Raw genomic sequence first — 12818 nt, forward strand, 5'->3', positions numbered from 1 at the left:
TTAAAAGAAACATTCAAATGCTCAAACCACAGAGAAGAGGAGTCCTATACCAGCTGAGTCCTGCCAACATTAGTTAGTCGGGCAGGTGGACATAGACATGTGATCATGGGCAATTGCTCTACCCTCACATGCAGTCAAAATTCAGAATTTTCAGATATAAGGGTACTATTTCAAGCTAAATTTCCTAAACTCATACTAAAAACAACTCCTCAGGGAGTGAGGAAAGGAAGGGAAATAAATAATGAACACGACTGAGGCATTTCTGGACTTGATGGTGGTTACAGATTAGTAGCAGAATTCCCTAACCACAACAAATACAATCAAAAGGTCTCATTTTCCTCATCAACATAGATGCTAGTGAAAAGACTTAATTTATATTAATATAAATGAAATAAAAGATAACCATTTTTCTTCTGACTGGGAAAGGAAAGCAAGTATTCAATTAGATCACATTTGTTCCTTATCTTCCAACTTTGTTCTTGCTTTTTAGACATCAGAAAGAAATAACAGCCATGAAAGTCCACCTTTCCACATTCCAATAAAACAATTACAGTTTCAGAAGTCAAGAGTGGATTGTAGTTTCCCTTCTATAAAAGGCTTATATTGAAGATTTCAGTACAATACCATGTCCTTTTCACTAACATTAGATATAATTGCCAATTCTTCTTTCAGTTTGCAGTTCATTTCTGGTCATCAATGTTTCTTAACATTATAGATGAAGAAGATTTTGAAAGCTGATTATGAGAGACTAAACACGAAAAGACTGTATTTCTAAGCTGATTACATTATTGATAAAGGACTAATTGTGAAGTAATTCTATTAAATGTTACGTATATTGAACTTTATGCTGTGTAAGCCAGGAAGGAAAAAGAGCACAAAGTAACCTGTCACTCATACCTTTACTTTCCCCAAATGATAATTCCCCATTCCCAGCACACAATTATTGAAGTACACACAAGTTATTTACTCCCACCCAGAAAGACCAAACACAATCACTAAGACAGGCCTGTGATCTTCAAGTCCATTAGGGTTTCACAAGCAGAGAATTGTCTATTCTTCTACAGAATGGCAAAAGAATTCAAATCAAGGATTAAATGAAAACTGTGGAACAGTGTATTCATCATCTTCACAGTTGCTCAGCAATTATATGATTCTCCATTCTTGCACCTATTTAAATTTATTGCATACAAAGCTTTCAGCAAAGTTACATACCTGCCACTCTGGTCTGTAGTCCATGTAACAGATCTTCCCTCTGGCTTGGTTTTGTACCATATTCTTATTGCATGAGGAAAGTCCGCTGGAGACTGAATTCCTGATTTCCTTATCTCCAAGCTCCAGGTGCCAGTAGTAAACAGAAGCTCCCCACAGCCAGGTGCCTGGCTACAGTGAGTAAAATAGTATAGCTGTTCCTTCCAGCGATCTGCAGGTAAAGTCACAAGTTCATGTACAATCCGATTCCTGAGATTTTCCAGCTCCTTTGAAACACCAGCTAGCTCGGCAGACCTTGTAAATTTTTCAATGCCTGACACAGCAGCAACATCTACCTCTTCAACCTTTAGCACAGATAAATCACAGCAGTCCAATACCAGCAGAAAATCCTTGTTTCCATGATCCTCTATGTCACAGCAGTCCTTTGAACTAGAAATCCCAGAAGCCTGTTCATTGTTGCTATGGTTACTATTTTCATCAGAAGTAGCTTCCTCTTCCTTACCACTGACAGCAAAATCATTACATTCCGTTTTAGATGAACAGGTACTAACATTTATCATAGGAATGTGGCAGGGTTCAGATGCCCTCATTTCACAGGTTTCATCAAACTGTGACTGGCAGCATTCTTTGCCAGCACTGATGGTTTTCCTGTACTGGCTCCCAGTCTCAAAGAACAAAACTATGCTGCCTTCAATAACTTTACTTTTAAAATCCACATCCAAGTCCAATACATAGTGCTTTAAAAGCATGTAACTAGTGTTTGCCATTAAAGGCAAATCATCTTTCATGGGGTCTAGCTGTGTCTCCATGTTCACCTATTGGGCAAAAGTTTTACAAAGCCTTGAACAATTCTGACATATGATGACTCCAGAAGGAGAATATTCAGTCTCCCGGTGCTAAAAATAATTTTGAATAAGATTACAATATTGAAATTGTAGTTTATCCACTTCTTGCACTCTAAAAAGAAAAAAAAAAAAAGAAAATCATCTCACAGCCATTTCTGAAATGCACTGATTCTAAATCTATTTAAAGTCCAGCTGCCTTTATTACAATAGTACAGCTAAAGGTTGATTGTATCTCCACACAATGGCATCAGGCCAGAATGGCATCTGCTTGCTTCAGGATTTGCTGTCAAGGACCAGTGGCTGTATTTTTCAGATAAGAACTCAAATTCAGAGAACTCAAATGAAAGTATTTCTAGACAGCTTTTATAAACTGATAGAAACAACCAAAAATATCAAAAGATAGTGATATATTTCTGCTGTGATTTTAAATAACAAGAGTAAGTCTAAATCACCTCATAGGTCTTAAATGTTTAGAGTAATAAATTCCTATATACAATGCTTGTCCACAGATTAATTTACTTTCCACATTACAACCACTCTCATATCAGCTCTTACAAGAAAATGAGCCAATTTACAAGGAGTGCATTCCAAGTATTCCTTTGAGATTGCTCATGAAGATTTTTAAAATCTTAAATACCTGAGGTATATAATTACATTTTTGTAGCTGGAAACTCACAACAACAACTCAAAATAGTGCCTTACAGAAAACAAAAAGTCTTTTCACTGGAAAATAAGTAAATACCTATTTATTTAGGTACAAAACCACTAAAATTTACCAACATTTGTTGCAACAATAGGCAGAAGTTCATCACAAAGTTAACTGACATGCATTCTCTGTTTTGCCTAAGTCATGCACTTTTAGCCCACTTAAGTCCTTTCTGTTTGCTTTCTAGATAAGGAATAGGTATCAGAGGATGAAATACAGACAGTTCTCTCCCTGGCATTTCAGTGACACTCACCGGGACAGGCAGCCAGGCCTGCTTCTAAGTGCCTTAAGAGAACAGATACTCCATTGTGACATGCACAATCCATTTCACAGTTTTACACCTCATCACAGACTTCAACTATACAAAGCAAATTTTTATATAGTTCTCCAAGTCAGCACAGAGGGAAAATCACTCCCCAAAGACTTGCTGTATCTTTTCTGTAGGAATCCAGGGCATGCTATCAAGCTACTATCATTACATGAAAGGCTCAGGGCAAGAAACTCAGGGCAGGATGTCCATATAGTTCCCTAAACTAGTTTCACACAAGGCACAAAAACATAGCATGTATGTCCCTACCTCAGTGGCTTTCTAGCTGTCATAAACAGCTCTTTCAGGGCTCTCTTTAACAGCAAGCTGAGAAAAACCTTCCTTTGAACTTTTAACAATCTTTCAGTAATTCTGCAAACATACTTGGGCAACAAGCTCACATCAGAAGGTTCTTTCACTGAAATACCTCGGTAAATTCATGTTCAAAAACATGAACAATGCATCTATGATGTCTGTGTAATGCTGTGGACTGAACCTGATGTTACCTGGATTTTTTTCTGACTACCAAAACCTCATGATGGCTAGCAGGTCAAGTAATTATTGGTGATAGAGTAAAGAAATAAAGTGACTTGGTGGGGAAAACCTCAACACTTAACTAACATTCAAACTCTTGTTTTGCACAAGCACATTTTTAATTTGTAAATATTTGTAATACAATACTGACACCTTTTATAAAATGTGAGTACTATCCTATGTGCACAATTGCAGGGAGGAGAGGCCAGCCTTGGGAAAAGGCAATTAGGGAAGATTACCTGTTATACCCCAGGTCCTGACTAGGTGTCTACAGCAGATGTAGGCAGCCTCCCCCTAGAGCGGCATGGAGAAAAGACAAGCAAAAAAATCTAAGCTGTCTTGCAGATACAACTATCCTCCATGCATTGCAAGACATTACACTGAGCTAATTTTTTTAAACTGCAAAAATTGATTGGTTTTGTATTCTGTAGAACTGCTCTTTTTTTTTTTTTTTGTTAGTGGAATGAAACACTAAATGAAAAGGGAATGAGACAATAAAGAACAGAAATATACAATTTTAAGTCTAAGAATACCAAAATATACTCCCAGGAAACAGCATTCTCTGTCATTGTCATGAACAGCACTGCTAATTTTATCCATTCAAATACATGGATAAATGCTTGTGTCCCAGACAAGATGGGTATCTACTTCTCCTTCAGGCTCTGGTTGGCTTATCAAATATTGGACCTCAACCACCTTGGGAAATTACCAGTTTTATTCAAGAAAATACAGGAATGAACTGTTTATTTGGACACTGAAATAGACAGTGGACACTTAAATAGACAGCCTTTTATTACCAAGGAAAAAGCAAAAGATCAGGGCACCAAATGACCATGCACACAACCCCTGGAGCAATGAAACAAATAAAACAGAAATCACATTAAAGCAAACCTGAAATAAAGCCAAGAGAAAAAAAAATGCAAGCAAAAATAAAAAAAGGTAAAGGAAGGATGCACTTCAGCAAAAGAGGAGGATAAAGATTACAACAGAATGTAAGATCAAAGTTAAACGGTAACGAACTTTTTCACAAAATTTTTTAAAGGACCATTCTCAGACATGTAACTGAACAGGGCAAAATTATTTATATGTATATATTTCGTTACATTTGTTTAAAGTCTAGGTATCTGTACATTTGCTTTCAATCAGTAATGCTGGTTCAACGATGTTGTAAAACAACATACTGATCCTTTGTTTGAAATTTAGCATCTACACATAGACAGTCCCTCATTGGGCCAACATGACCACTGAGATGACATACAGGGAAAGTACATGTGCACTCACAGAAGAAAGAAGTTGTAATGACAGATACTAGGGATGGGTGAGGGGAAAAACGTAGCTGTGCAACTATCAAATATGTAAACCCCATACTCTTCTTTGTATAGACTGTGATGTCTTTTCATAAATACGTGATAATTTGGGTGGTTTAACTGAACAAGCTGTAAATAATGATTTTATTTACCATTTTATTCCAATGGCATTCAAATAAATATAACTTCATGGTGTCTTTTCTTTAATCAAGTCTTCCCAAAAATTGTAAATAAATCACAGTATTATTATCCTTCCAACATGGTTACTACTGCTGGTAATAAAATACAGCCTATTGAAGTACTAGGCAGAATCAACAGCAGCTGCAATGCTATATAAATTTGCAACTCAATGTAAAAAAAATAAAGCATTCTCTCTGACAAAGAATAATTTCCTACATTTTTTGTGACAAATTAAGTATAGACTGAGATGAAGTGTAAAAAAATTAACTCCCAAACTATGCACAATCATATAACTAATTCAGTCTAGCATTTGCCATTCATTCTGTATTTCTTTTCACTTTTCCTTAATAGGTTAAGAGAACAAATTCTAATCATGGTGTTGATATAATACAGGAAACGTTACCTCACCTTCTGAAGAAAACCCCTTGCTGTACACCTTGAAAGTTCTCTGCACATATTCGAGCTTTGTGTATGTAAACAATAAATCTTTTACTACTGCTTCATAAATATGCTGTTCTGGGAAATATTCTTTCAATTTGGTATAAGTTGTTCACTATCTTACACATATATCAAGGTACTGGCATCACAGAAAAGAGAGATATTTTGACATAGTTTTTTTTAAATATGTCTCTTATTCAACATTGTCTCATTGTCTTCTGTAATATTTTTTGCTATATTATGCCCATAATATGAGTATCTGGTTTTCATTTCTGTGCAATTAATGCATTTCACCTTTAGAAAAGGAGGTTCACTAGCTGAACTCCAGGCACGAAAAAAAAAAAATAGAAATTGTAATGCTGCTATAGAGTCGCGGTGATCATTTCATAAACAGTGTTTAATGTCATACTTCTTTCACACTAAGAGATATAAAAAATTACTAGTAAATTTTAAAGATGGACCTTAAATTCAATGGATCTTTCTTATTAAATGTACTTCGTAAATCCATTTTGTAAGTAATACAAGTAATAAAATTACAGGGAAAGCTGATAATTTGGTTTTATGTTTTAATATTTTAGTAGACAGATGTTCACAAAACAATAAACAATACAGCAGATGGTGGCCAACATTAATAGAGTCAATCTTGATCAGCAGCACATAATAGAATTGCACAAAAGGCATGAAGAATGGGAAACAAGAGAGATATGATCCGTTGGGGAATTATATGTGTATAAGATTGTTTTCCACTCAATACAAAACGCATCAGCCTGAATTAGAAACACAGGTCTCTGAAAGCAAATATGAGGAAAAAAAGTTTCCAGGCAACATAAAACACAGTTGCAAAGTAGACAAGATTAAGCTTCCTAAAAATATCTGGGGGGGGAGGGGGGGGAAGTTTCTTTTTCATAGGCAATACACTGTAACTCATAGTCTCAGGTTTTAAAGTTAAAAGCAAAAAGGAAATAAAGAGATAGGGAAGAACTTCAAAATATAATTCTGTCCAGTGAAAGTTGAGGAAAAAAAAAACCCCAGGGACAGCTGAACTCCACAGAATACCCATCTCAAACAGTGAACCAGTAAGGGGAAAGAGGAGAACTGTTATACAAAGGAGTCTAGTTAAACTTGTAAACAGCACATTAAAAACTAGAGTGATCAATTATGATAACTGATATTGATATTTCAGTAATCCAAGAAGCTGTTATTTTAAATGCTAATAGCTAACCACTCCAGTCTAAATCCACTCTTACAGTAATAATCCAGATAAGAAAATTAGAAAAGCCTCTGAACTTGTTGAAATGTCCATCAGAGGCACTACTAGGTGTAAGCAAGTGAAAGGCTTACAAACTTAAAAAAAAAAACCACAAACAAACCCACCTTGAAAAACAGAAGATGTGTGGTCATTAGAGATGACTTCATAATATAGTGTCAGGAGCTAGAAACACACTATCAAGAATGTACTGAATTATCTACTCCCTTTCCAAGCACACACCTAATTTCACTGCACTCCTGCTACACCAGCCAGCGAAGGACTGTCTCACATGTGACACTGTCATGGCTTACACAGCTGTGAAAGGCAGGCACAAAACACAGCTGCCTAAGATAGTTTTGCATCTTATCATGAAGGCATACACCAAACATGAAGCATGCACAAAATATGTCTTGTTTCAGACCACAACTGCAGCTGTTGTTTTTCATGCATTTCCAAAATCTTAGAAAGCAAAAATGAATAAAAAGAGGGATGTACAATAGAAGATCAAGTCCCCAAGCAATCCAAGCAGTTACAGCTCTGTAGTTGATATCTAGCAAGCCCTGGAAAACTCCCAGCATGGAGTTGTTGCAAATATTTGCATACATAAACCAGTCAATGCCTTGCAAACCATACCAGATTTTTATTGTGCAAAATCAAAGTCACACAAAGTAACACACAAATGCTGACACAAGTAGCAGGCATCAACCCCTAAGATGGTGCCCATTTCTATCTCAGCTTTTCTGGTTTTCACACCTCACACAAACTCATTCCCTGAAATAACAGTCCATTTTAAGTAACTCCATAGAAATTTACACAAATTTAGTTTTCTAGGAAACTAAGGATGGTCAGAGGAACCCTAACAATGCTAAGCCTACTTGAAGATCCTGCCAGAATAATCTGCTTTGATCAGCAGAAACAGCTATTTCCATGCACAGCCACTCGAGCACACAGCCTGGCAGGTGCACCTGAGCTGGTAATGTAAGCTAATATCCTGATCCACAAACAAGGATCTCTGAAGCACAGAGTACTTGATTGTGTTATGTACTCATGGTATTCTTCAAAAGGTGTAGAAGAATTTCAGTGACACAGACTTTTCCTGCATGTCACTGGCCAATATTCAGACACATTACACGCCACCTTTTTATACAAGGAAAATAAAGCCATGTTTGGACTCCCTTCACCTTCAGCCTAGCATGATTTTCTTCATCTGTACAAAAAAACTAATTCAATTTCAACAAGCAGGTGTTAGAACTAAGGCTATAATGCTCTGTACTTAACATTTAAAGAAACTTTAAAATGAAAAAAAAAAGCACCTTTTGGATAAACATTCTCTTTGATAATTAGAAGATGTTTATAACTAATGCCATTTAAACTGCTTTCAAGATAGTTACTTCCAAATCCAGGTTTACACATTTTCTATGCAATATAAGACACTAAGATCTTACTAAGAATTCAGTTTTGACCACCAGCATCAACAATAATTTTACTCTTTAGATACCAAGGAATATGTATACTTTATTTTTGGTAATTACAAACTTTTTTTTCCCTACACACACATCAGACAAATACCTAAGAGACCTTAAGCCTTTTTAAGAAAAGAATGGGTTCCATAGATGAAAGTAAGGCTTAAACAAACTAACAGAAACATTTGCTCATGTTAAACTACTATAAAGCAACCCATAGAAGAGAGCTTATAGACCTCACTCTGCGTCACAAAAAAACCAGCGCATTTTGTAATGAGGCTTTAATGTGAAAATAAATTCAGTCACTGATATTCCTTGATAAAACAATTGGTACCGTTCCAGAAGTCTCCTTTTAAGTCTGAAAACCATAGGAATAATGAGTATAACGGAAGACCTTCTTTACCAACTACAGCAGCAAGTTAACAGAGAGGGAAATTTATTTCAGTGAGCTGAAAAGAGAAGCCAAGAGAGAAAACTCCATCTTCCAGCTCAAATAATAAGAGAAATACAAAAAAAAAAAGTCCCCTTCTGCTTCCAAAATACTAATTCCCAAAGAAAAACACCCAAGACTGAAAAAGAAGCATAACTTACAAGTGGTAAAGGAGTTAGGAAGAGGATCCTGATATTATCCTTAACCCATCCTTACTCCATTGACAATTATTTGTATTACAGTAATGACCAAATACTTAAAGAGAGACCAAATATGTGTTTTACAATTTTCAGCCCCCAAATTTACCATTACTTTATTTATCAAAAAACCCACCAAAAAAAAAAAAAAAAGAAAGAAAAGAAAAGAAAGAAAAAAACCCAACAAAACAACCCCATGACCAACACTTGTGTAAGGACAGAATTTTCTACTTTTTATTTTACAAAATTATTTCAAGGTGGACATGGGCCTGGGTAATTTGCTATACCTAACCCTGCTTGAACAGGGACTAGATAATTTCAGTGGTCCCTCCAAAGCGAGTGATTCTATAGAGATGCTGAACAGCATTAAAGAGGAACTACCTTGGATTTTATTTCCATTCAAATACACAAGGAAAGGTTCTGTGTGACTGACTTTCAGGACATGGAACATGCATGTCTGAAGATATTCATATATAGGAATTGCCCAAATAAAATCCGCGCTGAAACAGAATGACTGTTTTCAAATTAATGCAACTGTAGTTAATGAATAATACCTACAATGTCAAAGAACTAAATCCTTAAGGCTGGAATCAGAAGAAGTCTTTTCAATGTTGACACTGGCAAGCCATCTCAGCCATTTAACTACATCTCTAAAATTTAACCATTATCCTGAGTAAAGGACACAACTAAGCTGAGATCCTCAGATGAATTAAACGCCACCATTTATTAAGACAGGAGTTTCACCTACGTGTTTCCACTGTAAAGAGGACAATGAGTGGAACAGATTTGAAAGGGTCGAACACATCCACGTTTAAAGTTCTTTCAAGACACCAGCAGCCCACAAGAATGCCATCGAGCCAAGCTGCGTGAAAAAGGACAGCAGCGATCGCCGGCCGCACGCTCCTTTCTGCCTTGCATTCCGCCTCCTCCACTGCTCCCTATGCTCTGGGCGCAGCCATTTAGCTTGTGAGGAAAGGCAGGGACGGAAAATGTTGTCACTTCCAGCAGCGCCTCCCTCGCACGAGGCGTGGCGAGCGGCGGGAAGCGCTGCGGAACAGGGATGCCGGCCCGTCCAGCCGAGCGCGGCGGGACCGGCGGGAAGCACGGGGACGGGGGCCACGGACAGGGAAGGAACACTTACAGCGGCGGCCACTGCCCCGCCTGCGTGCCGGCTCCCGGGGTGTGTGCGGGGACACACGTGGACACGCCGGCCCCTGCCCGGCCCCGCCGGGCGCCCGAGCTGCTGCTGCCGTCGCTGGCGCCACCCACCCGCGCCAGGCGCCGCGCCACCTTCACCTCCCCGCCCCTACGGCGCGGCCGCGGCGCCCGCGGATGAGCTCATCCGCCCGGGCCGGGCCCGCCCGCCACCGCCACCGCCACCGCCAGTGCCGCCGCCTGGGCCTGCCCTGCCACCGCCGCCGCCGGTGCCACAGCCCGGGCCCGCCCCGCCCCGCCCCGCCACCGCCAGTGCCGCCGCCTGGGCCTGCCCCGCCGGTGCGGGCAAGAGAGTGTAAGGTGTCTGTTGTCAGCAGAGCTGGCCTCGCCTCCCCAGCTAGAGGCTGATTTGGTGGATGACAAGTTGCCCATCAGCCGGCAGCGCCCTTGTGGCCAGGAGGGCCAAGGTTGTCCTGGGGCATCGGGAAGAATGTAGAAGGTTGTGGGAAGTGGTGCTGTCCGTCTGCTCGGCCCTCGTGAGGCCGTATCTGGAGTGCTGTGTCCAGCTCTGGGGTCCTTAGTAAAAGAGAGACAAGGAGTAACAGGAAGAGGTCATAAACAGTGGCAACAGTGGCCATAAACATAAGAAATTTCATTTCAACATAAGGAAGAATTTATTTTAAATTGAAGGTGGCAGAACGCTGGAACAGACAGGCTGTGCAGAAGATGAAGGGCTTCCCTCTCTGGAGATACTCAAAACCCACAGGGATGTGTTCCTATGTAATCTGCTGTAAGTGACCCTACCTGGGTGGAGGGGTTGGACTGGATCATTTCCAAAGGTCCCTTCCAAACCTAACTATTTTGTGATTCTCTCTCCCTCGTTGTGGGGGTAGAGGGCCAGGGCAGGAATTGTACTGGTGCAGTCGCTGGTGGTGATGTTCGGTGTTGGGATTGCCCAGCCATTTGCACCAGCCCTGGTGGGCACATTGAAATATCCACTTGGAGACACACACTTTTTGTTTGCACAGTGAGGTGGGGACATGTGACTGATAGGCAGGCAGCCAAAATCCCAGTAGCCTCTGCTTAGAGCATAAATAAAAGCATTTCTCTTTACATCATATGTGTGATTAGACACTTAATTCAGTCATTTAGATTGGCAATGAATGATTAAGCTCTTGGAGCAGTTAATCACTGATTACCTGATTCTATGTGACAGGGTGGTTGGTGCAAGCTCCAAGGATGCACCTCAGTGGGAAGTTGTTCTGTTACTCCTGCAACTAAAATGAAGAGACATGAAACATTTCCAGTGATTTTGAGCACTGAAACAACCCCATGAACATTTAATTACTTATGCAACATGGAAAACCACTGACAGCAAAAAGTGGGAGTCTCTCCCAGAACTTCCAGTTGCCTTTTCCAGGGCATTTTGAAGGGTGGTAGGAAATTTGGATTCAGATTCTTGCTAACCAGCAGAAACAGCAAACAAATTTCTCTCCCATCTAGCAACTGCTGTTATCCTTGGATTACAGAGACTTCCTGTCCCCACTGAACAAATTATGCTAGGCAGGGAATTTGTGAATGCAGTTTGAAAATCATCCTGAGGAGAAGGATTTGGCTTAGTTTGTGAATGTGTTGTCAGATGAAAAATTGTTTTCACCTGGTGGGCTAATACAATGCTTACTCTTCAAAAACCACTGGCCTGTGGAACCACATAATGCTTATTCTGTGGGAACAACAACTGGAAGGTAGCCAGCTCTGCTGTGTCAAATTTCACCAGTTCACCAGGTAGTCAGGTATGACTTTGGAGCTGCCGGCCACCAGGGACCCCAAAAGAGACCCCTAGGACAGAAGGACTCATGCACAGAGGGGAAAGAACATATGTCAGTGATTTCAGGGAAATCATTATCAATGTATGTTTATTCCAGGAAAATCAATGAATATGTATGTAAAGAATAGTATAGAAATAGAAACTTTTTCTGTACTCAGCATGCACGATTTCTGGAGGAGATATGCCTTTGTGCATCTGGCTAAATAAAGAATACCTGCTTCTTAATGCTACTTTGGTGTTAAGGACTGCTTTTTCCTGATTTTTGGTATCAAATGCCTGTTAGCAGAAAATATAGGGGCACAAATACTGGACTCGGGAGCCTATATGACATTTGGATGCCTACTTGCCCTTGTGAATTGCAAACTTATTTAGAGCAGGTCTGGTGGAAATGGTTTTTAAAGCATCAAAAACTGCCAGAAATCTCAATCTTTCCAAAGTAATTGGAACATACTAGCACTGGTAGGAACATAAAAGAAAATACCTCTGACACAGCCAGATCCTTTAGAGGGTCTTCTGTTTGAGGATTGCATCCACACTACCCATACTCCAGAAGGACTTTCTGACTAGGTCTGTCTGCAGTAACCAAGGGAAGGCCAAGTCTAACATCAATCTGCCACTTTGGTTACGTTAAAGTATGTGTCCTGAATCCAGATAAAACCACTATTGTAGCAGTTCATTTTGAGAAGATATGCAGATACATATATGTAGATATATAGATAAAAACAATGAAACTACACATTACTTTGCAAATACTAAAAAAGGAATATATTTTTTTTCTGATCAGAAAAACCATAGGCTTAAGCAAATGCTGCACTGCAGCAGCCTTTGAGGGTTTTTTTGTTGTTTTCAGTGCACAATATGATTCAAGTTTCCTACTGGTGTAATAGTGATGTACAGAGCTCTTTAATTTAACTGCACTTGGTTAAAGATCTGTGGATTGTCATCACTGCTGACTATTCTCACTTCTACT

At 39.4% G+C, this 12818-nt stretch overlaps 2 protein-coding genes across 12 annotated transcripts in view; one reads left to right on the forward strand and one right to left on the reverse strand.

The window, feature by feature from the left end:
• AOPEP (aminopeptidase O (putative)) overlaps positions 1-10143 on the reverse strand; it is a 184998-nt gene extending 174855 nt beyond the window's left edge. For 9 of the 11 annotated variants that reach the window (XR_013179820.1, XR_013179819.1, XR_013179818.1 and 6 more), the window contains exons 1-2: positions 10007-10143; positions 1213-2166 (exon numbers count right to left, since the gene is read on the reverse strand). Coding sequence is in view for 5 of the 11 variants with exons in the window: in XM_054652037.2 (XP_054508012.2) it covers positions 1213-2018 (806 nt within the window). In the remaining 6 variants the exon portion in view is untranslated. Of the gene's footprint in view, positions 1-1212; positions 2167-3840; positions 3896-9613; positions 9829-10006 lie in introns of all 11 variants that reach the window. The other 2 variants (XM_077171365.1, XM_077171364.1) reach the window with 2 other exon arrangements.
• LOC143691987 (uncharacterized) lies at positions 9840-12078 on the forward strand. The gene is made up of 2 exons (XM_077171367.1): positions 9840-10810; positions 11237-12078. The coding sequence occupies exon 1, from the start codon at positions 9855-9857 to the stop codon at positions 10377-10379; it is 525 nt and encodes a 174-aa protein (XP_077027482.1). The 5' UTR covers positions 9840-9854; the 3' UTR covers positions 10380-10810; positions 11237-12078.
• Positions 12079-12818: the final 740 nt, after the last annotated feature.

Source organism: Agelaius phoeniceus, chromosome Z (genome assembly GCF_051311805.1).
Source record: "Agelaius phoeniceus isolate bAgePho1 chromosome Z, bAgePho1.hap1, whole genome shotgun sequence".
NCBI lineage: Eukaryota > Metazoa > Chordata > Aves > Passeriformes > Icteridae > Agelaius > Agelaius phoeniceus.

Coding starts and splice junctions, on each gene's coding strand:
- LOC143691987 (XM_077171367.1), top strand. CDS start 9,855: ATGTTGTCACTTCCAGCAGCGCCTCCCTCGCACGAGGCGTGGCGAGCG.